Source organism: Anser brachyrhynchus, assembly GCF_964034855.1.
Source record: "Anser brachyrhynchus genome assembly, chromosome: 7".
Classification (NCBI taxonomy): domain Eukaryota; kingdom Metazoa; phylum Chordata; class Aves; order Anseriformes; family Anatidae; genus Anser; species Anser brachyrhynchus.
The window spans coordinates 28383544-28410651 of NC_137701.1; the positions used below are offsets into that span (position 1 = coordinate 28383544).

The window sequence follows — 27108 nt, forward strand, 5'->3', positions numbered from 1 at the left end:
ACAAAAAATGATGCCACAGGGAAATGACTTTCTATGAGCTTAGCTATTGAGATGGAATTATTTCACTTCCTTGTGATATTTTCCTAAGCGTCTTCATCACTGAGAAATGAAGATAACCAGTTGGCTTGGTTGCCCTTTGCTGCCTTCTTCAGCTTTCCATCAAAGTCAGGCTTTGGAAATAGTTTCCTTTAAACAATCATTAGCACCACTGTACTTCAAAGCATGAAACATTCCCCTGAATACTGAAAATAAAAGCAAAGCAAGGTCCCTCAGCTAACTGGCACCCATTTCTGTCCACACTGAGCACACACCCTGGCATGATTTTCAAAAACCCTGACCACCCGACAGCCTTCCTGGAAGATCTCAGCTCACCTGAGAATACAGCATGCAAGTCTTTAACGTCTCTAAGTGTAGATGGTATTTAAGTTACTAACTGACAGCAGGTTAATTTTATAACACGGCCTGCAGTTCTGACATCCCAAGTAAGCTGACAAGTCTCTCTCTGGCCCAGGCGTCCATCTCTTCCATCAGAAGCCGCTGAGTGACCACAGGGTGCAGACCAACAAACACATTCCCGCAGAGAGCCGCACACTGCCCCAGCACCCTGCGTGCCCCTGGCTTGGACTTCCCACCGGCCCCCAATGCCCAGCTCACGTCCCAGGTCTCATGTCCCCAACACCCCGGGTCTCACGTCCCGCCTGTCCGCCACCAGCATAGCACGGAGCTGCTAAAAGATGACTGCAAGACTTTTGCACTGATGTGGTGTATTTCAGACACAACTACAGTATAAACATTTCAAGACTGGGTTCGAGTGAACTACAGATCACAGTTTCTTGTTCCCATGTACAGTCTCAATACAGATCTCAGTGCAGTGCCTAAAGCAGTTCATACATCACTATCCTCATGAAACTGAAGCGAGAGGGTGCACTTTGTTTTATAAAAAAAATAAATTATACATTGAGACCTACCGCCGAGCTTTACATATAAAAAGGTAAAAATACAGTAGTTAGTGTGGCTTTAACAAAAAAAATCTAGCTAAAAAAATATTCTTACAGACTTTAAAAATAGGTTTGTCCAGTTATGGGTAAGGGCATGTGTGTGTTTAGGAAGCAAAGTGCTCAGGCCAAGCAGGACAAAGGAGGAGAATCTGGAAGATCCCTGCTCTCCACAGGCTGTGCCAACTGCCCAGACCTCCCTCCTCAGTGCCGTACAATAGCAGACTTAACGAAATCACACAAACTCTACGTCCACTTAAGTGCAGTGGGAAGGGCCCTGGACTTATTTCTGTGGTGCTAACACTCCGACCAAACACATGCAGATTAGACCTGCACAGCTGAAAGGCCATTAGCAAGGATGTGTTTTTTTTTTTTGGTATAAAAGTTATGATTGTCCAGCTGCATTTGAAAGCTGTGACACTACCATGTCTAAGAGTTACACAATTTTACTACCACTTTTTAACTAATGAACGCTCCGTGCCCAGACAGCAGAGCTTTAAATGCTAACTGGCTATGAGATAGAGCTGCTAACACTTCACCTGTACAAGATTTGGGCTGTACCAGAACATGTTCACAACGTGAATAACAGCGCTGTTTGTGGCAGACCTTAACAGTAGAGCTGTGCTTCAAGAAACAGAATAAGTGGCAAAGACAGGGTGCAAAGGGACAACAAGCAAGGGCTGGAAACAGTTTGTGGAAAGAGACCTGAATGTAACTGGACATGTCACCTGAGCTCCTCATCCAGTGCAGCACATTTTCTTGCCAAGTTGCGGCCAAAAAGCCCAAGACACACCATTTATACAGCTGTCTTTGACAAAGAATACACGGAATTTCAGTTTAAAATTGAATATGTTCAAGCTAACCCATTAACCATGACTGAGTACCAGGTAAGTCATTATTTTATGATATGCGACTTCCCTACCACTGATGTAAAGACATCCCCTCAGTTCCAGTAAGAGGGCCTTAACTCCCACACCTTAATTCCTGTTTCAAAAGCTTGTAGTTACAGGACAATTACCACCTACTCGCACATGCAGGCTCTCTGGTCTCTTCCTGTTACACTAGATGGGTGAGATTGAAATGCGGTTCTACTGTCCACATTTCCTTAAGATTAATCACTTTGAGATATAGTGTTGTGTGTGGTTTTTTCCCTCTTTTTTTTTTTTTTTTGTTTTTTTATAGATGTTAAAATTTCTGCAAAATCTTTTATGGTGTACAATCACTTTTCAGTTTTTCATGTAAGTTTTCACTCTTTGACTACAGAGCGAAAAAGCATCCATCCCTGATCAGCACTGCATGCACACAGCAAAAGGGTACAAAGACAGTAAGCAGAGGCTGGAATATGCATTAGTAAGTCAGTGGGTGATAACTTTCTTAGGTAAAAAAACAAACAAACAAAAAAAACCCACTTTTTTGTTAAATATATTGTATAATAAAAAATCGAGGAGCTGGCTTTTTCCAAATGGCTGCATGACACATGTGGCTGCATCTCTTCATTCTTTTCAACTCTCAAAGCCTCTAAGTGGTTGGCAGACCTGCCAACAGCCCAACATCAGATTAACACAGAAGTTTTGTTTATAAAACTCTTTAAATAAATACCAAAAAATAACCTTTTAGAGTGCGGCTGGACTTATAGCCAATCAATCCGTTCAGAAATCCGTTTTTCTCAATAGCATGCTGGCATTAATCAATATTTTATAACATCAGCTGCAGACACTACTATTTGTGTTTGATAAAATCTAAGTGATGAGTAAGGCTGCATTACCTGGTAGCCAGTCATGGTACCACACGACACCTACAGTTTTAAAGCAAAATAGTGATGCAAAACTACAGGATGTTCAGACGCCAAATTACGTGCCTGTTTAGATCACATCACTGTGGTGTCTAAGTCTCCCCAGGCTCCCTGTATAAACAATTGGAATAGCTAAATAAGCTACGTTGAGTTAAATGGAGTATTTTCCCAGGTGTCACTGGGAAGAATTGGGTTTGCAGTCTCATATCTACTAGAAATTGCAAATCCCCAATGTAACAGTTGAAATTTTTGAATTTTTAAGTATTAGGCCATTGGAAATTGAGGGAAACCTTGCCCCTCTGAAATTTTCCTGTGTGTGTTTAAATACAACATCCCCCCTCGACCACCACCACCCCAGCCATGCTGACAGTAAACAGTTGGCTACTTGGAACCACTTAGATTTTAGGGGGACACATTCACCACATGTTATTTACTTGTTATTTGCTTTATGTGATTGCTTGGGAGGAATCTAGGGATGGTATCTAGCACACAACGCTGTAAAACTGTAAACTTCTGTTATTTTACTTTTGGGAGAAATTCAAACTAACAGTTCACAGTGCTCCTGAACCCAATGGGAAGAGTCAAATATCAAACATGCCTTAAAGAGAATGCTACTGCATTCTGTCTATTTACAAAACCAACACATGTAGCTGGCGAATGCCAGCTCAGCTGCTGAGCAAACAGATCAATAGCAAGTGCCAAGTTTCCCCACACAGTCCTGGCTTTGTGCAGGAAGCAGACTGTTGCAGCCATAGCTTCCCTTTTCCTGCAGGAACTTTTCTGGCAACTCTATTAATCCACACTCAGACATTTGATATTTGAATCGGGAATCTTCTACGTTTTAATACACAATAAGGCTCAGACTTAAAATATAAAAGCTAACACTCAGCTGGAAGCAACAATGACAGGTGGACGCCGGGGAGCAGAAACACGCTGCCCAGTCCCAAACAGCAGCTCCGCTCTGGCTGGCAGTGCTGAGTGCAGAGCGTGCCTGGAGCACCTGCCATCAATTTCAGCTCTGGGCTCTTCAGGCAGTAGCTGCAAATCACTGTCTGCAGAGAGTCACTCTGGTATGTCAGTCCGAATTGCTCCCAGTGGTTTCTGTGTTTCTCTGTTAAGGCCTCTGGGGCTTTGAGGAGTGGCAGTTGGCCATGTAAATGCTAAGCGGTTTCTTCCTTAAAACTCTGTCAGCATCTTGCAAACAAGTACAAAAACAGCAGTAAGAACTTCCAGGACATACCTTAGTCTGAACGAAGCACCCTAGTAGGACACAAGCGTACCTGCACAACCCACAGTGGTTTGGTCCAAATCTTTGTCCACACTGAGAGACGTGCACGCAGTAGGTGCACAGAAAGGAAGTTGTACGTACAGGTTTCAAACTGACTTTCACATTCAAAATTGTTTCTAAGAACCACATGTATATAAATACTTATAAACAGCAGCACTACGCAGAAAAAAACCTCCAACCCCAGTCATACGTACAAACCTCTTCCTGAGAAGGAAGGATCCCAGTAGTTTTACCTGTGCTTCCCTGTTTGGAGGTGTGGAATTCGTCACTGGGCTTCTACACTTCTCCTTCCTCTGACTCTGCATTGATATTTTCAAAGGATACACTTCCAGGGTCCATGTGCTCACACCTCTACACCTTCATGTGAGGATCCTGCTGCCTGGGACTCAAATGATCTCTTCAAACTGTACGTATTGTATCCTGTACTTCACCTGAGCACCAAAAGGTCTTCACCAGCACTGTGGAGCACACTCTTGCAAGAACCCTGCTTTCCTACTAGAAGCAGGTGAACTACTTCTGGGAATGTTTCAACTTTTTTCTCCTATTTTCACCTTATTCTTTCTATTCTTTGTTCCATATACAACTGGAACAGGACTCGAGGTGGTGAGAACTGACCTGGTTGTACTGTCATGCCATAACATGCCTGGTAAGCATTTCCCAAAGCACAGCATCTAGAAACAACATCTAGGAACAATATGAATACAAATAAGGAAAGTCTTTTCCTTCCTAGCGCTGAATGACAACAGAACTAACCTCAAAGCAGTTCCTGAAGTAAGCTGTACTCATACCTTCACTGCTTCAGCATTGAAAACAAGCAAACAAACAAAACCCCATATCTATAGCCTAAATGCATGTACTTGAGTCACACAGAAAATAAAATAACTAGTGTCAAAAAAATGTGGGACCTCTGCTGTAATCTGCTAATGCTAAAAGTTGTTTGGCTGGTTAATCTTCCTTTTCCTGCTTGCAATGAGCAGCTCAAATCCAGTCAAAGTAGTTGGTCACTGATGGGCTAGATTTTAATTCCTTCCAGGTACTGTAACAAGAGGTGCAGAGATTATTAAGGGCTTTAAGGCCAAAAAGGAGCATATGTGTTGTTAAAACAAAGGAAAACCAGTGGGATTAATCACACAGAAGAAAATTACCTTGGCCGTATCCAACAGTCATCGGTACTGTGAACTACCATATACAGTATGGCCACAAGATGGCCCTAGAAGTTCTCCTAATCTTCCCAATAATACTCTATAAAGGTCAGGGATGTGGTGTTCAAACACTATATAGCTAACATCACAGTGATCACTTGCCATTAACATTTCAGAGGCAGCACAGGGTAAGAAAGACTAAATCTAGTGTGAGTGGAACACAAGTAGATTTTGTTACGCATGTTCAGAACTAGCTCCAGTGTGGTATTCACTTCTCCTAAGGAGAACATCAAATTTTCATGTGGTTTTATATTCCGGTTCAAATCATAATTCCAGTTAGATTGCAAGAAATGTGAAAGTCTCTTCCTGGATCCTAGCAAACCAGCTGGCTGCTTCCATCCCATTCAGCAAGAGTTTGATCCCAAGCAAGTTTTTCGAAACGACTGCTTGTAGAAGACTGGAGTTTTTACAAGATGGGAAGTGCAGAAACTCCTTCTTCTAGAGTTCAGTGGTGAGTAAACATCTCGTCTTTATTGTAGCATCCTCATTGACTGGGCTAAAAGAGAAAAAAGAGGCCCTGTGAATGCATTCCTACAAAAAGATCTTCCATAAGGGATTTAAAAAGCAAAAGATACTGCTAGGAGCAAAACTAAGAGTATCGTTCATAAGAGTATTAATAGCTGTTCCCTCATAATCTAACAAAACCAACGTATAAACCTTTCCAATGGACAACCTGCAGAACGGCAAACCAAACCAATTTCCAGTAGTGCAGTAAGTAGCATCACTGCCATCCACATCCTGCCCGCTGAAGCTTTCCCTTTCTTCAGGGATTCACTGAAAGATCTGATCATCACTGCTAACTATAACTATTGAAATGGAAGTAGCAAGAGCACATACTTCCTCTCCACATGCATACTTCTGATGTGAATGCTGGGAACTTACCTTGCAAGGACTTCAGATGTCTGCTGGGATGGTGGCAGTCCAGCTGATGGCAACAGAGCCTCTGTGCTGCCTTTCATTGCTTTCAGAGCTAAGGCAACATCATTTCCCAAAGGCCCATTGGAAATCAGTCCAGTCTGAATTGGGGAGAAAAAAACAGGAAACTAAAATAAAAACCTGCTAGCACGACACAGTAATTGTTCAATATGGTTATTTACAACAGAAAACTAAGATTCATCAAGTTCCAGGGTGGGCTTCACTAAATGCAAGTACTTCAAGAAATGTTATGACATCTACCTGCAATGTAAACACAGCAAAAGCAGAGTTTAAGTATTAACAGGATATCCAAGTATCAACCTGGATTGCTTTGCTTTAGCTTGGCTTTGCTGCATGGGCTTTCAAATTATTACAAATTATTGTATTTTACTCAAGCTCCCATTTCTTTATCATGACAAAAGCTTTCTCTCTCTTTTTGCCTCTTAAATGCTTCATATCAAATTGTTACGGAATGGTTCAATAACTCACTGGCACTATCCACCTTGGTGTTATCGTGGGCTGGGGAGACACCTACAGAAAACAAACAAAAAGCTCATTAGAAAAGGCTGGAAGTAACAGAGAACATTCCTGAAATAATACTGGCTGCCTAAAACAATATCAGATGTTTGTAAATCACTGGTCAGAATCTGCCACCCTACAGAAGAGATCTTTGAACCATACTAGTGATTAGCTACAGGTGAAGTGACTTCATACAAAAAGGTAATTCACATCCACGCAGCATATGGCTAACACCTACTCACTCACAGAAACTCACTGACAACAGTTTCAGCATAGAGCTCCCTTCAAAAAGGCAGCTGAATCCATTATTATTTTCTGCTTTTTGGACAAAGTTAACTGAAAGTACACTTCTGTGAACAGTTTATGGTCCTACTCCTTCCCTTCTTCTTCAGTGCCCACAGTATAGCTCATTTTTACCCAGTGCATTTTTAAAAATTTATTTCAATATAAAAGCATTTATTTGTATTAAAACCTTTGTATTAAAAAGTTATTTGCATTAAAATATTTGTCAATTGTTTATTTTTTTAATATATGCACATCTATATACACATACACACAATGTATATAATGTGTGCATATATAGCTGCACAGCCATATACATATAAGGTACTCTATATATCTAGAAGTCTGATAAGCAGGCTGGCATTTGCATCATACTAAAATAAGACTACAGGCTCTTGTAACACAGATACAAGTTAACTCTTGAAAACAATTCAGGTTGCTTCACTTCCCTTACAAAGTTGTATAGCCCTATGCCATCCACCCTAAAAGGCAGGTGACATATTTGCAGTGACCCAGGTGAACCACCACTTCACTCCACTGCAGCAGGTCCAAGCCTGGTGGACAGATACTAAAGCAAGAACAGAGTTTATGAGTAAAAACCATTGTATGTGGGAAGGAAGAAGTTTGGTTTTGAAATACATTTACCCGAGGCGTGGCTTCTGTAAAGTCAATTAGATTCTCTGTCAGTGGTGTTAAGGAAACGTCCTGGTCATCTGGAGTGCTCTATGGAATAAATCAGTTTTGAATTGAATTCCCAATAGTAACTAGATAGGTTTGCTGAATACTCTAATGGCTTCCTGCATTATGGACCGGTGTCCTTAATGAACACTGCCATTCATCAGGCCTGTTTTCTCAAACCTTGTCAAGTGATTTTTTTAAATGATCTTTTAATTTCACTTTTCCTCCATAGTATGCTGAAAGTAATGTCATTGCCAGGTAAGCTGCAAAACTGCCCTTTTCTCCTGTGCAAAGATGAAGTATTGCACCATTTGACAAAAAGGTCAGTGAGGTCTGCAAGCTGAGTATCTGAACTCAGAAGATGAAGGTGATTAATTGTTCAGTGGAATAAATTACATAATACTGGTTTAGAGAGATGACAGATAAAGGGTGCGTTGCTTTAGTTTTCCAGATTAACCCCTCCGCCTGCTGAAATAATAGCCAAGTCCAATTTGGACTCACCTTTTTTTTTGGAGAGGGACAAACAAAAGTTGATCCCTGAGTGCTGCACAGATTGTTATGTGCATTTCAGAGCCCATTTATAGAAAAAAAAAAACCAACACACTACCTTACCCTTAAGGCAACCAAAATCCAGCAATTAAACATTTCAATTTAAACCTTTCCCTCCGTGGTTATTTTGACAGAAACTGCGTATATCAGAATTTCATCCCTGCAGTCTCTTCCCCAGAGCACCAAATTATTGGGATATAAATGGCTCCCCACCGGTGTGAGAAAAATGTCCCACCAGCTTAGAAAAATAAGTGCCAGGCAAAGAACTTGACAGGAGTCAGACGTCCTTCAGAGCAACATATACAGTATCTGTCTCTGCTCCAGAAAGCAGTCTTTGGTATTCACCAGTGACTGGTATTCGCTGTGTTATGACAGGCATGCAGTAAGGTCTGTTGTGGCTGCCTGAGGGCATCAGTAGCTCAGAATGCAACACACAGAAACCTTCCAGGCTGACAGGTGGTGGCAATACCTTTGAAACAGCAGCCTCCTCAGCTGGAGCCAGACTAGCCGGAATCAGCAACTCTTCGTGGCTAGAGGCAGCACTATCCTCATTTGATGCATTACTGGAAGGAGAAAATTCTCATCAGTAGACATAGCCAGTGTCCTATAGACCCAACAGTATCAGTACCTTCAATCTTCAGCAGCTTTTTCAGCACTTATTTCTAATTTGTCTACACAGGACTGAAGTCTTCCCTGCTATCCTCTTATCTCCCCACTTGGAGCCAGGGGCAGCGGGATGTCAGGTATTTCAGTCATTTCAAAAGATGAGAGACGAGCGAGCTTACTGCTCGATAACATGCTCACCCTGAGGCCTGGCCTACACTGATTAACTGTTGCAACACTAATTAAAGATACATCTATAAACTTGTTTAGTTAGACGCAGCCTAACTGCTCAGCACTGTTCCTCATCTTTTCAAGCCTGTTTCATAATAAACTCTACATGGTTCTCATCCCAGCAAGATTTTTCTCATGCATCACTTACTGAATGAAGGTGTTTGAGGCAGGGGTTGTTTTCAAGAGCTCTTTTGGTTCTTGAAATATTGGACTGGTTGCTGGGGAACTACTCGGTGTTTTGCCTGATGGGAGAATGTTCCTGGCACAATAAAAAACAAAACCAAACAGAAAGGTACAAACTTTCACTGAAAGCTCTTCACTTGTTACAGCACAGTTTTGAAATTGCTAGATGCACATTTTATTCAGTATATTGCCTTGTGTTCTTTGAAGTCTGATACATGCTTATCTTCATAAAAGGTCAAGATATTATGTAGTTATGACATGCAACACTAATTTTTTCAGTGCCTGAAATTCACCTAAAACTAATGATCATATGAGATTCGGTAATTCACAGGAATCAGCTGCCAGCTACAGATTTCTGTACACAGATTTTTATCTCCATTGAAAAGCAGCTACTGTAAACAGACACTTCCCCACTCCTCACACTAAAGTTGTTCGTGTCAGAAATAACTACAGTGGTCAAGGCTGCTGTTGGAATAATGTTTATCAGACTGAAGTATGGGAGAAAAAAGTAAGAGCATCTGGATTACCTTGTACATATCAAAACTTTGCAAATACAGTTTTTGCTGGTTATCATTTTAAAAACACCTCACGCTTACCAGGTTAAACTACACTATGACAAGTTAAAATGCAATAATTACTGAGCCACTGAAAGATCACACTGAACACTGAGACTCCAGAACTCCAGGTTCTCAGTGCTGTACTTGGATAACTAGATTGTGCTTTTCTTCCAATTCTGTTCAGTACCTGGCAGCAGCATCCTGAATAATGGAATTCTTGGCACCCGCCACGCTGTCTTCTCTTACAGCCTAATAGAAAAAAAAAACAACAAAAACATGCATTTCTGATACCTGTTTCCATTTTGTATCAACTCAGAAATTCAGAAAAAAGCCAAGAGCCTCCTCCCCTGCATGAAACTGTGATGTTTATTTACTGCTCAAAGACTTAAAACATCAATTCAGTGTGAAAACGTCTGTGTAGATAATTCATTAATGTAGCCAAAAAAAAACAAACCATCATTTGCTATAAAATTTACTAGAACATGCTAGAAGCATGGCCTTATTCACTGTATTGTAGAATAATTTTTTGATTAGAAGGGATCCTTTGGATGTTATCTGGTTCAATCACCACTCAAATTGAGGCCAAACGTAAAGGTCGACTAGTTTGTTCAAGGCCTTATCCAACTACATTTTAAGTGTTAACAGGGACTGCAATTCCTCCCTGGGCAAGCCATTCCAGCACTGGACCACTGTGACTGTGAAGAAAGGCTCTCTTACTCTGCCACTCTTTGGACCTCAGCTCCTGGAGCACCCTTATTTGCAAAGCACCTTCTTCGATACCAGGCCATTGCAGAGTCAAACAGTGAAAAAGGGCATCTCCTGAACATTATTAATGGTACCCCCTCACAGCCAGTTCTAAAAACAAAAAACATTTGAGAACATTGTAGTACTTATCACTGGAGTATTTACCTTGTGCCCTGCTTCCGCCTGGGCCTTCAGGATATTGCTTTTCATATCTGCTGGAAGCCATGCTGCTGCTGCTGCTATTGGGCTCTCAACTGCATTGTTAAGACATTTATCTGTCAGCTTTACCACTTCATCCTAGACATGAAAAACCTTTGTTAGAAGCAGTTCCCACGTGAAGACCCTGGACTGGAATTTATTAATAACAACAAGGCTCCAAGTGAGAGGAAAAGCAATGGTTATACTGAAATGAAAAATAATCTCTTCGTTTCAAAATTCAGTTGGAAAATCAGAGCAAAACAAAGCAGAAAAAAAGCACAATACTTAAAAGTAGAGATGCCAAAAGCTGTGCTAAAAATGTAGTGTGGAAGAACTGAGCAGCAGTGGACCCTCAATATGTAGCAGTTTACTGATCTGAGATCAGTATAGCAGCCATCGTATTACATTGTTATAGCCTAACTGTAAATTGATAATTCATTTTCAAAACCAAGTTGGGAAGATTTTTACCTTAAAATCTGCTTATAAATTAGGACAACACTTTAATGTGCTATTAGCTCCCTCTCCCACCGCTAATTATATCAGAACAAATTGGCAGCCAGACACTTTAGGAGGACAATTAAAAACGAGATACCTTTTCAATAGAGAATATTTCATTATGTGAATTGCATTTCTTAATTATAAAATGTTAATTAAGCATTCAATCTACTAATTGCTATTTGATTAGTGACAGAAGTTAATTAACTGAGTGGAAACTAAACCTTGTGACCTTTCTTCTCAGGGTATGACTCAGCAGGGGGAGACAGAGCCCTGCTCTCCTCACCATATGCCACTCACTGGCTGTGGCTGCTCCTCCAGCAGCTCCTGCAACGCGCACTGCGGCGGGCACCAGCCTGCTACTTGCATGAAATGCAGCGTGTCCAGAAGGAATGAGTCCCATTGCATAGAGAGTGCAGGGCAGAAATTAAAAATAAAAAATAAAAGGTGAAGAATACCTGTCCCTCACACAGATCTCTATCCACTTTTCACTTTTCTTTTTATTAACTGAAAATAGTAAATAGAACGTCTAGGTTCCAGTCTTCAGGGAGGAGAAAAACATTTTCCCTTCTTGTCTCCCTCTAAATCACCTTTTGGGGCATCCAAATAGGAACTTATTAGACTTACCTAAAGGAGAACCCACTCAAAAATTTTGGCTGCACTCAGCAATGAATACAGAACTTTGCAAAATCTTGAAGGATCACTGTCAATGTGAAAAGGCACAAGGAACAACCACCTGCCTTACTAATGGCTACTGCTAGCAAATATTAAGAGATGCACATTCACATAATTCATGAGGACTACCAAAATTATTTATTGAACGTTTTAAGTGTTGTTCATTTTACAGAAGCTGCTGGAATTGCCAAAAGTCTGGAACAATTAAAATTGAGTTATGATGATCTGTACGGTCAAAGTACCCAACTGTGATAAACATTAAATCCTTACACTGGACTTCACTGAACTGAATGCTGTATGCAACATTCTCTGCACAGAATTTCTAAGGCATTGTTCCAGTACCAGTGAAATAGAAAATTTGATTATTTTAACTGAGAACATCAGTATACGGATGCTTTAAGCACCATTTTGTGGTTCCTCACTTCCTCGATCTGAATAACCAATTTAATTAGGCCATGCTAGTCTACTAGCAATTACATTCCCAACTTTTGAAAAGTTTAGTACTATTAAGAGCTATTTTAACGTACTCAAGTATAAGTTCTATATCACCAAGGAAACATTTCCATCAATACTAAAGATACATTTTTTTTCAGTCATTTCAATTTTGTGCTTAAAAAAAGCAATGTTGTTTTGCTATTTTATTTTATGGAAAGAGCTTGAAGCTAGAAGGGAAAGCATTTGGCACATGATAAGATGGCCTCAAGAGGTCTGATTTACAAGACATTGCGTTATCCACATAGAACAGTAAAGCCACTGGAGTTTGTCAATATCCTAGCACATTATGAATTTCTATTGTTTCCATGTACTAGGCAAACTATATTTGTACTTTAGCTTCATGTTTTGACTGAAGGATAAGTCCACTTCAGAAACTGATGAAAGCAGAGCTCAGTGTATTTAAGAACTTTTTGTTCCCTTTTGTCAGATCTGGTCACTGTACTAGGGAAAGCTTGGAAACAACAAAGTTGTATTCTTCCATCCCAGCAGATTTTGGCAGAGAGCAGCTGTGAAGAATGAAGCCATTCATTCCACACTTCCCAGTTCTCATTCTAGAAAGATTTCTCCCTTTCTAAAAGGGCATGGATACTGTATAAATATTTCCTTATCGAATAAATCAGTCAAGAGTGTCTGCAAGTATAGAATTATGTAAAGATGATGCTGGCAGGCCATCTTTGACCCCTGACAAAATAGTTCAAGATTTTTAATGAACAGAGCTGGAGCGAGCAGTTCATTGGCATTTGATTGCATCACAAAATTCAAGATGCAGCTCTGCTTTCAGAAGCAGAGAACTAATGCTTTCCCCTCAATGCACTTCACCAGCCCTTTTGAGCACTGCAACCGTTTCTACATAGGTCGGTACCTTATGCACTGGGTAAAACTTACAGGAGATGAACAATGCCGAAATTTTTAATTATGCGCTGCCAGAGAGAACACTAACACTGCGTTCATCTGAAGTAACAGCAAACTCCAGGATCTAAGCTCACTGCAAGGTTTTATTGGTGTATTCCAGCCACCCGTGATACATTGTCCCATTCTTTCCAGGCAGAAGATGCCACAAACACCTCTTTTTATGAGTAGGTCAACAGTGAAACTAGGTGCAGGACAGCCAATATATACATTATGTAAAAAATAAAAAAATAATAATAAAAACACAACAAACAAAACCCAACCACGTATGGAAATTAAAAAATAAATAGATAAATTAAGCAGACTTCAAAGTCAGGGAAATAAGGCATTTTCAATAGTTGCTCTTAGGTCATTCTTTCAGGACACATTTCCAAACCATTAGCCTTTATCTCTAGTCACAGCTGGGAGATGCTCATTTGGCGCTACCGTAACCTACTTGCCTTTGCAGCTTGAAGCACACAGAGACAGTCTCTAATCTGCCTACCTTTTTAAACAAACACTCTCAAGTCACCTCTTGGTAAATTACATCATAGGCTGAAAAGCTGTTTAATCTTTTCTACCTGAAGAAAACCACTTATGATATGCCCTTTTAAATTTCCATAATACAATTTAAACTTCCTTCCTGAAAGCTGCTAAGTCTTTTTTTCCCCAAAGAGAGAATCAAATTGCGTGCTGTTCATCCATACACCTCCTATTTCTCAGTTAAGCAAATGTTCTTGCTCTCTCATCAGGGTCTTATCACCCCAGCATCTGTAAACTTTATTATCCAAAGTTATTCAGCACCTCACATGACAGCTGGATAACTGTGAATGTGCTGGATTGGCATCTGCTTGTTAGATTAGCTTGTTACAGGAATCTTATCTCGCTTACTATATTTCAGCTATGATTTAAAAAGCGCTAATACAATTTTGCTCCATTCTCTCCGTTTAACCACATAGATGTTTTTTTCCTCTCCGTTTGAACTCAAATGGAGCTCAACAGGAAAAAATATTCTGCAATAAGCGGTATTCTTTGCTTTAGTTTATACAGAAGCAGTGTTTTGGCATAACAGGACCTACGGGCTGACTAATCTTCTTAGAGACTCAGTAATCTTTGTAATGCAGTCACCAAGCAGAAAGGTACACAAGGCACCCCTGACACCAGTCCTTAAAGGGGACTTGAGCACAACAGCCTGCAGCAACAAGCACACCAAAACAGCAGCCTTTTCTCACACCAGGGGGGCAAACAAGTGCCTAGGAACAGGCTTACCCCAGCACACACTGCTAGAAACCTCTCTCAGAACCTGTTTTTATTTTATCATTGCTGGAATAAGTCATACCAACTGCACCAAAAGGTAGATGAATCCTCAGGCCTCCCCACAAAGTAGGGTAGTGCAAACAGACCTAATATTGCAGACTGCTTTATTCTCTCTGCTTGTTCAAAATGCAATAAAGCATCCAAAGCTTTAACGTAGGGGAAGCAGATTTAAAAAAAAAAAAAAAGGGGGCAACTTAAACACATGATTTATTCACAGTCAAGCCTGGAGGGAAAACTATATTCCAGTTTTTTGAAATCCAGCATCCGATCTGTTCAATTTAAGTACCTTTCAAAATGCTAAAATTTTATAAACCATAGTCACATGCCCTGGCTTGACTGCAAAGCATGTCCTGTATGGGTCCAGTTGTCTGACAACCAGTGAATTTATCAAAATTTTCCACCGTTGTAAGGGAGGATCCTGTGCTCTCCGACCCTTCTGGTTAACAGTAATTATTTTCATTATGGCTCCTGCATTTCTTTGATACCCCCTCCTCCTCCATGAGTCCATTTCATTCACAACTTTTTTTAAAAAAGGGGAAAAAAGGTACTAACAAAATAATTCAAAACCAAAAAAGGTTAAAAAATATAGTTTAGATATTGTCACTTTGTAGATTACATTGGTTCATTAAAACACCCAACAATTACTGGAAGTGACAGAGGAACGAGGGAAGCCAGGGAAGGAAAAGCAAAGAGGAGCAAGGGAGAAACCCCTCTCCCTGTTCAGGGCACTGAACCATCACTCCTCTCTGTGCAAACACACATCACAACCTCCACTAACACCTTATCCAGAGAGCTGGTAAGAACAGGTTACTTAACAGATGGGACTGACCAGCAGCAAACTTGCCTCAAAACACAATGCTGGAGCAAAGTTCTGGGAGGGTTACGGAATGCAACTGAAAAACGTTATGAAAAACGCTCAGCCCTTCAAAACAAGAGGGTAACGATATAACATTGTACAGTTAGCAACCTATAGAAAAAGACAACAGAGGAACATTTCAAGTGTTTGCACTTTTTGCTTACACAGATTTTAGAAAATTCCACCAGGCTGCAGTCTGCATATGTGCATGTTCACTTCTGCCTCTTCATCTTTATCTTACTGCCCTATCACACAGAGCTTTATACACAACAAAATATTTGTATTTGCTTTATTCCCCAATATTACTCCTGTTTGTAAAAATCTTGCAAAGGCCCAAGCTAAGCACAAGACTTTTCAGAATTATCTGAACAAAACCGAGTGATTCTGCCAAGAAGGAGGATGCCCAAGTACCTGCACGTTTATGTTTATGTTGGGACGGTCAGTTGGCACAGGGCTGCTGCACTCTGCCTCCAGTTGTTTCAGTTTTAGCAATGCATCTTCAAATGCTGAAAAAGACAAACATCAACATCTTACTAATAAATATCACTGTGTAGTTAACTTGCTTCTTGTGTTATTCCTGAATGCTAATTCTAAGGTTTTTGAAGTTGGGGTGAAAAAAACAAAACAAAGCAAACTGCTTGCTCAATCTTCAATTTAACTTTCATTTCTACAGTCTATATGTATTTAATCAGAACACTACCCTCGTGCATGTTCATTTATCCAGCCATCTTTACAGTGAATGAGCAAGCAGCAAGAGGTAATTGCTCAGATGGCAGCACTTTACTGTATTTGTGGCTACTCAGACCCCACAGAGAACTGTGACTTTTCCCTTGTACCTCTGTTCTTGGAAATAAGATGCTTCCAACTGAAACGGGCCAGAGCTGACCAACTTTGTCATCCCAACCTACGTAACCTAACGTTATGTCTTAAAGATGTCTTACGCAATTCTTGAAAAGTTTGTGGCAAAATACTGCAATTTAGTAAAATCAAAACAAGGCAGCTCTTGAAAGCTGAATTAAGGACAGTTGGGCAGATACAATGGCAGCAACATTAGAAATCTCAGAGAGGGAAGTCTGATTCTGAAATAGGCTCTCCTTGCAAACGAGTCATTAGCATTTTGTTACAGAACTCTTGTATGCACTGCTTCACATACTAGAGAAGCTGCATTCCACTGGCAAGCAAAATTGTCCCTGTGCATGCATCTAAGGGAGCTCTCTAAAACAGCTTTGGATTTTTGTACGGAAACAGCCTCATAACCATATAATCAGGTAACTTTGACCCCACACACCACAATAATAGGAAAAAATCTGTAAGGTTGCTTACGATCCGAGTCTGTTTTTTCATTAGCAGTTTCCTTCGTGCCAGGATGAGGGCAACTAACAAATTCTTCTGAATCTCCTGTTGCCAAGCCAACAACGGGACGGCCTACAGCATCATCAACACAAGTTTCTGGCAGCTCTGTGCTGTCTAGTAAATCAACAAGAGGTACACTGCAAAGGCAGAAAGATGGGCAGAGATAGGCAGAATTCTGTTACCATTCTTTCTGTAACATGAAAAAGCTTTAACCACGTGCAATCTCTTTTTTCAAGTTGTTTTCTGGTAACCAGAAACATTCCGGAAAACCTGTTCCAGGAAACTGTTCCAAGCTTTCAGTGAGTTTAAAAGAAAAAAAAAAAAAGGAACACTTCACATCTCTAGAAAAATCGACTTCATAGCAGAACAGGTGTACTTTGTCTGTTGCTCACATAGCAGTGGAAGAAGTGAAGAAAAAGGGAGGGGAGTTTCTGTGGAAACCTCTCTGACATTTATAAACACAGCAATTAGATTGTGAGAAAGGGAATCTTCAGGCAGTGTTGGTGAGTCCTACCCAGTGTATACTTGAGCTCTTGCTGAAGGCAAAGATGCACTGTGGCATGTTATTTCTAATTCTCATACTGCAAGCTGACTCCAATTGTTTTAAGAAACAGGAAAGTTATCATCTAGTAGATTCACTTTTTTGGAACAAATATTTGAAAGATTTTTTTAGCAGACTCAAAGTACATTTATGCATTTTTACTTGAGAAAAAAAGTGCGTGCAGGAGGGAAGTTGATACTCTTCACAAAGAGCTATTCATTTGTGCAGCACTTCATGAACAGTTTTAAAAAGGACAGAGGGCACAAGGATCCATGGCACAGGGCTGCATCAATGCCATGTTATGGTTAAGCGTATCTATAACTAGTTTCAGCTTTGCTAATGTGGGCAGAGATGTGAACGAAAACTTAGCAGTCACAGTATTTTGAGTGAACTAAAGCATGTACTCCGTACCCTCTTAGGATCACTTGCCTTCACATCCTTTGCTTTCTAATGGAAATGGCTCCTTTTAATTTTGTCCTACCATCTGTATTTACAATGAGAATAGCAAACCCAAACCAAACCAAAAAAAAAAAAAGAAACAAAAGTTGCATTATGATGCTTATGTTGTGCGAACAAAAGGGAATCTCATCCATCTCTTGGAAGCTAAGGAAAGCTATTTTAACAGCAAACTATAAAATACAGACACAACAGCCGCTGCAGAATATAATGGTTAATCAGACAACCTGTGTATACAACCGCAGTTTGATTGTCACCCCTTTTGATCAACAGTCATGTTTACCTACAATGCGGTTAAAATACCTATTTAAGAAGAAAATTGCTCGTATTGCTTTTGACAGTTCTGTCCCAAAGATGAAAACTATGAAAACAAGCGAGTACCCACCCCAGCAGAACTTACCCTTATGCACAGACAGAGACACTTCCTACTTCAGTGTTTAGACCAGCTTCTCACTAATGGGTTAATGCCCCTTTTCTCCCTCCAGCCCCTGGAATTTGGAAGCAGTCCAATGTTGTCACTAGAGGCTCCAGGAAAAAAAAACTCCCTTCAGCTCAAGCACCCAAAAGAATCCCAGTTAAATCCAGCGTTAAATACATACCTCTGCAACAGATCACGCAATGCCACCGTTTAGTTTAAGTGCTAATAATGTGAGAATCGTCTTAAGACAATTAATTGTTGTGAGGTAAACTGAGGTCACTTGCTCAATTCTCTAAGCATTGGAATGAGAAGCTGCTAGCAAAGCAAATAATAGGAAAATTTCAATCTACTGTATAGCCTCTGTGTGCACCACTAATGGGAAGTAGCAAGCAGCAGTCTTGCAAGGGATACAGAGAATTTCAATTATCAGAATTGAGTAATGGGCAAGCATAGATGCTCTTCCAATTAAGGCAGCAAAGGGAGACTGAATCCCGCACCTTACTTTCAGAGAGGGTAACTACTATGCATAAAGGGAAAATGTTTTCTAACCTTCACAAGGCTTCACAAATTTTTCTTCCCATTTTCTGACAGATTTCCGTAAATAGTCACCCAAATGTTCAATATGACAATCAGCATCATGAGATGTTCTGATCTTGCCTGCACACTTGGAGGCACTGAGACCATGACGTGTTTCAAGAACTATGTACATATAAGCCCCTGTGAACTCCATTTAAGGGAGCTGATGTAGGGCATCAGTAGCACTTCTTTGTGCTGTAATTTTCTCATGTTTTTTTTTGAGTATTGCAGCACAATGGAGAGAAACTGAGTAAAAAATAAAATTTATCTTCATTAGAAAATAGCTAGAATAATTACCCTATCTTTTTTTCACCCTAATGACAACTGCAGTAACATTTACTAGACAGATACAGGAGAGCTGATTAAAAACTTGCCTACTAGAGATACAGGCAGTCTTGAAAACTGATGACATATTCAAATGGAAATCTCAGTAAGTTCAGAGCTGCTCCAAAAGTAGAGTACTATTTCTATTAAGGCAACAGAAGTTTGTAGAGAAACTTACTGCCATTTGTGCTGTGGGATGGAGGACTGGCTGAAGCAGCAAGGGCAGGACTTGGGTGAGCCACTGCAGCTTCATCGCTGCATCACAGCGGGGCCTCAGGGAAACTGAATGAACTTCAGGCAGACTTGAGAGAAGCCTCCCTAAGCCAAGATTCGAAGAGGAACCGGTCCCGTTTTACCTGCTGAAGTAACTACTCGGCCACCCTGAGACAGGCGCTCATGAAAGGCAAGTCATACTATGGAGACCCTCAGCCACAGGAATTTGCAGGCACAAAGGATGAGTTCAAAGAGCAATAAACTGTTTGAGGCCCCCCAGATTCTTAGCCCTCTTCAGAGCATCAGCAGGAAATGGCCGGACTATGTAAGAAGCACAAGATACTATTTTTATCACTTCACAGAATTTCTGACTTGTCTTACAAAATACTAATAAAACAGTCATGCCAGTTATGAGGGAAATAGTAAAAGGCTTCCCACGAAAACTGCAACTTCTACACAGTAAGTATGCAGTACTCAAGAGTGAAATGGGCAATAGCTTTCAACGTATCCCTATTTACTCACACACTAAAGGATATTTGAGCTTTGCATAATAACAAGTGCCAGGTGTGACTGTCGTCTACCAGCATATTTTAGGAAACATTCAAAGGGAAAAGCTGATAAAAGATACTAGCAATTCAAGCCATACAAACCATTATGAACATAGGAATTTTCTTTCCCTAAACAAAAACGCAGAATATTCAGGGAAAAAAAATGATTTCTCTTTTATAGTGAGGAAAACAGAAGAAAAAATCTTGGGGATGTGTGATTCAGATTTCAGTCAAGCACGGTTCTAAACTCTAAGATTATGTTCTCCCATTTATTTGAAGAATGACGAGATCAGGAGTCCTCTTAAACAATAAAAGAATACAGAGGGTCCTATCTGTTCTTGTATCATTCTGTGGGATTTTGGAATACCTATATATCATATTATATGCAAGCCAGTAACTACAGAAAATAGGAAAAAACGCCCATATAAAAAGTTGCTGGCTGCAGAAGCCTTATAGGTATTAAGCAAAGATCTGTCATCACTATACTGTTTAGAAATACACCTGTACACTTCCTGAATGCTATTCCTAGAGCACATGACCTGTCCTTTTAAAAAGGCAGCTAAATATTGTAGGCATCAATATGTGCTAGTTTGGTACAACTTCTCAGTTTGCTGCTGAGAGCCATCACTTAACTGTAGTAGAAACCAGGATAAATCTTCCGAAGTCAATGAAGTTACCCTAGAACGAGTCCAGCAAAGAGCAAAATTGATCCTCGTAGTGTATGGAAGATTCAAAGGCAGATGGGAATAGCATGCAACTTACATCGATTATAAGTTGGATATAAAGGATATATGCTATCCTTTAATTCTGTGACAGCTACACTCTAATTCACCAATTCTTCTCTGATAGCTGAGGAGTCATCCAGGACCTGCAGTGACCTCACCACTATGCTCACATTAAGCACATCTGAACGTAGAACTCTGCAGTAGAACAATGACTTGATTTTTTGCAAATTTGATTATTGCAAATTTAAAGTAGCTAATTTCAGAAAACATATGAAAACACAGAGTGTTCAAGGGTAAAGATAGTCCTTCACGTTATTAAAGGCCTACAAGTATATTGATGAAGCTGGACTCTTCACCTTTGACTTAAAAATTAACCTCATGAATCACATGGCAGGACTGGTGTTTGTCAGGAAATAGTTCTGTTTCATTTTGTCTGGAGCACAGCAGCAAGAATGAAAGAAAAACTTCTAGAGAGCAAATAAGACATTCCCTAGGAGAGGGACCCTCCTCCAAAGTATCACTCTTTGCCTTTTCAGGAGTTCTGATAATTTTATTCTTAAAAAAATTAAAATAATTCTATCCCATTCCATTTCTAAACAATATTTTTCAGATGAGGACTTGTTTAAAAAATTATTTTTCAGATCAACCATCTACCTTACATAATTTTAAATAATCACGGTACAAAAGGAGGGGCAGTTACATCCTCTATTCCTTTAAGATTTTTGAAACCGCATTAAGATCCACTGGTTGCATGTGCAGTTTTGTTACCAACGTGACTCCCTGCGTGGCTCCCAGAGATAAAAGCAGCTAAAAAACCTTGCAATCATTCAGAAAAATCTTAGCACAATTAAAAAGTAATATATACTCTATTTAAAGTAATTGCGACGGGTAACTTGTCTATATGTTATTTTTTCTTTAAAGACTAAATACCAACAGCACAATATGCAGAGCCTTTGTAACACAAGCTTTTTTTCCCCCTAGTCATCTCTGGGTCCGTTGTCCTTATCTTTTGAGACAGCTCAAAACGCAATTTTCCAGCCTCTGCTACAGAGCAGCCTCAAGCTCCCGAAAGGCCCGCGCGTCTCACAGGCTGGTCATGGTGGTTTGGACAGCATAGGTGACAGCACCGCTATGAACTCCTGCATTCTTCACATTGCGCTCATGAACAAAAGCAGAGTACTGTCCGTCTGCAGCGGGGGTCCTCGGCGGGGCCCGTGCCTTCCACAGGCTTCCACCACGTTGGCAGCGGTCGGCAGCATCAAAGGGCCTGGATTATTGGGGAGTGGGAGGGGGCACAATTAGTAATTAGGTACGGATGAGAGAGAGGGGGGAACAGCAAAGCGAAAGTAAAGGCAGGATGAGCGATGGGAGAAGACAAGGAAAAACGACATTGCTGGCAGGTAAATATCAGATGACAGAGGCATGCGAATATATGGGTACAGTAAGGCAGTGTCAAATAAACCCCTTTACTGCTCAGCATCATGCATATTTTTCTGAAATTAGAAGTTAAGCTGTCTCACACTTATACTGTCTACACTTATGGAAATGAGGAGCACTTCATATTGCAAAGCGCTTGGCAAAACTGAGCAAGAACCATGTGCTGCAGACGGGAGAAAAAAGCGAGGTGGAGGAACAGACCTCCCAGGCGTACAGCGCACAGCAGTTTCAGGATGCTGAAAGGGTTTTTAAGCAGCAGCTCTAACTGCATGATTGGAACAAGCATCTATAAGCAACGCTAATTTTTCAAAGTCATTGGAAAACGTAGATTTTAATGCAAGTTTTGTTTTTTTTTTTAAAAAAGAAGGAAATAGAAATTCAGAGAAATGAGTGTTACTGTGCAGGAGCAAACAGTACAGCGTACATAAGTCATTCACCATTTAGCTGGCTAAGGGACTAACTCCTACCAAAGCAGCTGACTGTAGTTATGCTTAATTAACAAACTTAGTTGGAAGACCACCATTTTAGAAAAGGTTACAACACAAAGACCTTGCTTTCCAATTTTGCGTGTGGTTCATAAATGTTACATTTCAAATTCATAAAATCAAAATCCTGTGCTGTGCACAGGTATGGCTAAATTCTTCAACAGTTGGAACAAAGCTCTTCAAAAGCTAGAAAAAGGAGCAGGAGAGAACACTCATCACTTTAAACAATGTTTTGAAAAATATTTATAGCTTCCTATTTAATGGCTCCTTGCACAAAAGGCATTAGGCACAAGTATCTCCAAAGCAGCAGGGATAAACAATTCACTAAAACTGTCGAATTCTAGAAGACTAAAAAACGAACAAATATTTGCTAAGTGTTGATTGTGTTGTCCTAGGATTCTTCACTGTAATGTTTGAGACAGGCTGCTGCAAGTTACAATCAGGTATCAAAGAAGCGCTTGAAAAAAGGGTGCTCTCAACCTACTCAGAAATTCCTAAAACGAACGTTTTCCTTCAGTTTAATGTAAAATTCTCTACTCTATGACCCAAATTGAAATAAAGTGGAAACTTTGTTGCTGTTCAGAGGGCATCCTGAATAGTCCCCGAGTTCAAATTCCATCTTCCTGTGCTCCAAAAAGCCCAGTTTAACACTCCCAGCCCTGCCAGCCCAGCCAAGCAGGCAGTGCATAAATTGGAAGATCACATGTGCAGAGGCAGGGAAGCAGAAAAGCATGCAGGATTCACAACAGTGTTAAATGATTAACGTTCCGCGATAGTCCTCCTTTAGAAAAGAGGGGATTTATATGAAGCTCACCCATGGGGAAACTCAGAGTTTCGGGTTTTGTGAAACCCTCTGAGGAAATGACCTGTGAATACCGACGGCTCCAATCCTCAACAGTTTGTTAAATTATTTTCCAATTTCTCTAGTTTAAACAGTTAAATGAAAACTACATCCACTATGAAGCAAAAACAATCCCTTCTGCATTCACAATAAGTAAACAACTATTAATCATTTCTCTCCTGCTGTATCTTAGCACAGATACAGCTTCTCGAGAAAGGGCCAAAGCTAGAAACATACCAATTGGGTTTTAGGCTTTCCAGCCTTGCAGTTAATATTCCAGACCATCCAGAGCAGCATCATTTTCCTGTACTGACATTTTATAGGAATGGAGCAAAGAAAGGAAATAAAAACACTAGAACCATTCCTGTCTGGCAAAGTACTTTCTATGACTTGGCACTAATGCTGTTGGCAGCTGCAGCATTCACATTTTAAATTAAAGGAAACATTGCCATTAGGAAGGGATCTAATCTGCAACACAGCCGGTACAGGCACCTGCCAAGAAAAGTACAGAAACGCACAAGGTCGGGACCTTACTTCTAAAACCCTTCAGTGTAACCATCAACAAAATCCCCTGTCCAAATATTCTGGTGTTCTTAGCAATCCTTGGCAAACTCTCTCTAAAAGAAGACTATTTTTCTGACAGGAAGCAAAGACAAATCATGCAGAAACAGGCCAATTAAAGACAGCAGCGGCTGAAAAGAGATCTTGTTAGCAGCATCGAGACCCCAAGGCTTGAAGGCGCGACAGCCCAGCTGCAGCCCCCGCGCTAAGTAGGCATGTTCAGGCCCTGTATCAACCTAACCCTGCTCCCCAGCTATGCAACCAGCATGTGGCTCCTCTGCCGACTCAGCTCCAAACTGCTGCCTTCTTCCTACAGCTGGATTTGTCCATTATCACGGGCAGTACAACTTCCAGTGAACGCATTAAAACCTCTCTGCCAGAAGACAACTGTCTTCAGTAATAAATATATGGCTCCAAGAGACAGCATTTACACAGTACCACCATTGCTCTTTTGATTAAAGCACATTAATTGCCAAGAAATATGTTTTCTTTATGGCATGCTGGTTTGGGTTACACGCAAATATAGGTTATATTTGTTCCCACTCTTTGATAGAAAGGCTACCTACTGCAGCAGCTGGGACCTAAGCTCAGATCCCCTGACAACGTTAAGAAGGACAGGCTCAGGTTCTAAATCCTAAAAAACAAATACCAAGACCAAAATTGAAAGAGATCGCTAAAGTCCTCTCTGCTTCTGAACAAAAGCAGTGTGATCTCAAGGAGCAACAGAAGCCTTGGGAATACCAGAACGAATGCCCACCTGAATCAGATACCAAGGAAGAGCTGTTTGGAGCAGGAGTCAAACATTTCGACCAAAAGAAATAATGGCTTTAGCACGCATCTTGCAGTTAGACAAAAAAATCAACCCAACATTTCAAGAAGGCTGAAGAATAAAGAAACCACCACCTTTCACCCACCACCATGGAAGGAATCGAGCGATCAACAGGATCTCATCACAGACAACCACAGATTTCAGATACTAGACAAATCAAGGGCAAAAGAAAGAAAAAGAGCATTGATCATGTATTCTGATTGAAACTTCAATATAATGCAACAGATAAAGCAGAATTATTCTCCCTCTTACAATTCAAAACCCATATTATGGAAAGTCTTTATAATCAATATGATTTACAGAATTTAAGCACATTTGTCATTATACTGTCAGAAGCAGATATCATGTATTTTTTAAGAGATACTGAAGCAAGTTAGGTTCATATGCCAGACAACAGGAGAAGGATCTTCTCTCTTGAGAGCTGAAATGGCTTAGGATAAGAGCTTTACTCTCCTTCCCTTTCACCACGGCTGCTCCTCTACAGTCTCACGGAAATCAGAATTACCCTTCTAGGATTAGCCATACTGCACAAGAAGCTGAAGAAGCTGAAAAAACGTCAGTAGTGTGCACAAGCACTGCGTTGATATATATCAATTTTGGTTCTGAAATATGTTTACAATATAATATTACTTTTAAAAAGATGAATGAAGTGTAAGTTTATCTTCAGATCAGCCTAATTTTGAGGAGCATACAATCCATATAAAACAAATTGTCTTTATTACATAAAAGCAAAGCTCTTATCTTCAGCTCGTGTCATTTTCCTCAAGCTCCCATTCTCTCCAAGACAACAAAAAGATCAGCTTGCCCATTTCAGAAGATTTTTCTAAGAGATTCACAATGATAGTGATTTACAAGGTTGTGCATTTTGTTAGGGTTTGAGGTAAGTCCTCGGGCTCCATGATACCAAGCAAAGGGCCTCAAGGAATATTATGGCAAAACAGAAGGACCCAGCTCTCTCCAAGACTTGAAAATGCTGCTATGGATCTAATCGCTGGCATCAATGGCGAAATTTTCTTTTGGTTAACAGTGACTAAGCATGTTGTTCTCACCTCCCCAGACTGTATTCGCTGCAACAAATCAGCTGCATCACCACTAACTTGTCTTTCAATTTACATTGAAGATGCAAGGTAGAGAGTTCATTCAAGCACAGGTAAAGAAACAGTCCCTTGGATCATGCAAAAGCAAGCAGAATTCACTTCCCAGCAAAGCAGAACATACCACTTCTTGTCTTGCTGGCTGGCTCCTGGGCTCCTTGGGAGGTTTTCTATTTCCACCAGGACTGGAGCAGAAGGAACTGCTGCTGTTAGGACAGGTGCGTTTGGCTTTGCATTCCAACTCTTTGGAGACAGAAGAGAAACAAGTAAGGTCCTATAAACTCTTCAGTTAAGCAATGTCACGTTATAAATAATAAAATGTATCACCACTTTTCCTTATACACAATGATAAAACAAGGCTGTTTTCCTCCATTACTTCGACAACACTGGATACCTATGCCCATTTTTTTCCAGTACTATACACAACACCAGGATTGCAACGAATCCAAGGCAGCTCAAACAACTCATTTTGCAGAGAACATAAAAGGCTGAGCAGAGCACCCACCTGTCTGTTTGCTTCCAGGTGAGATTGAGTGTTTAATGTTAAAATAAGCTGGATTTCCCATTTCCACTGATCTGTGACCCCTTCTGCAGCTGAAATACTACAGAACGCAAGACAGGGTCTTTCCAAACACTAAGTCCTATTTTTTGATACCCAGAATGGTATCAAACTGTTACCTTACTGTTTTCAGTGAAACATGGTATTTCGTGCATGAGTCCTGAGAAGACAGGTGTCTCAGATTTCCCTCAAACACACAAAACAATGAATTTTTGCTAACATATTCTCTAATTTGCAGGCGCACACCCCTCTTTCAGAGTACTAGAGAAAAGTACTGTAACCAGGAATCAACACTGGTGCTGATGGATTATGCCCTTTGGTGTTAAATAGCATGTACAATTAACGTACTTTGGGTACTACTGACCCCCACACAAAGGTACTTTCTGTACCTATGAAAACCTGCACCTATAAACAGTATAATTTTTATTGCATAGGGGTATGGTGTATCTTCCTCACTCCAGATAATCACTTCTTTGCATGCAATTTAGTTAACTGTGTGTAACTTTTCAATACAACCGGCCAGTATGAAGGAAATAATGAAATCCTCAAATCTGTTGAAACATATCAAAATTGTCTTTAAAAAGAATGAAAGAGATAGGCCTTACTTGTTGTGATCCATTTGTTTGGGTAATAACAGCGTTGTTTGGAAAACTGAAAGATAAAAAAAATTTACATCAGGATCAGAT

The 27108-nt window shown here is 40.3% G+C and overlaps 1 protein-coding gene across 3 annotated transcripts in view; it reads right to left on the minus strand.

The window, feature by feature from the left end:
* Positions 1 to 747: 747 nt before the first annotated feature.
* The window catches only part of EPB41L5 (erythrocyte membrane protein band 4.1 like 5), a 55791-nt gene continuing 29430 nt past the window's right edge, over positions 748 to 27108 (minus strand). For 2 of the 3 annotated variants that reach the window (XM_080600659.1, XM_080600658.1), the window contains 12 exons: positions 27028 to 27073; positions 25988 to 26106; positions 16786 to 16952; positions 15874 to 15968; positions 10704 to 10835; positions 9982 to 10043; positions 9203 to 9313; positions 8690 to 8783; positions 7639 to 7716; positions 6682 to 6723; positions 6160 to 6293; positions 748 to 5773 (listed from right to left, as the gene is read on the minus strand). In XM_080600659.1, coding sequence (XP_080456785.1) covers positions 5716 to 5773; positions 6160 to 6293; positions 6682 to 6723; positions 7639 to 7716; positions 8690 to 8783; positions 9203 to 9313; positions 9982 to 10043; positions 10704 to 10835; positions 15874 to 15968; positions 16786 to 16952; positions 25988 to 26106; positions 27028 to 27073 — 1138 coding nt within the window. In that variant the 3' untranslated portion in view covers positions 748 to 5715. The remainder of the gene's footprint in view (positions 5774 to 6159; positions 6294 to 6681; positions 6724 to 7638; positions 7717 to 8689; positions 8784 to 9202; positions 9314 to 9981; positions 10044 to 10703; positions 10836 to 15873; positions 15969 to 16785; positions 16953 to 25987; positions 26107 to 27027; positions 27074 to 27108) is intronic. The other variant, XM_080600660.1, reaches the window with a different exon arrangement.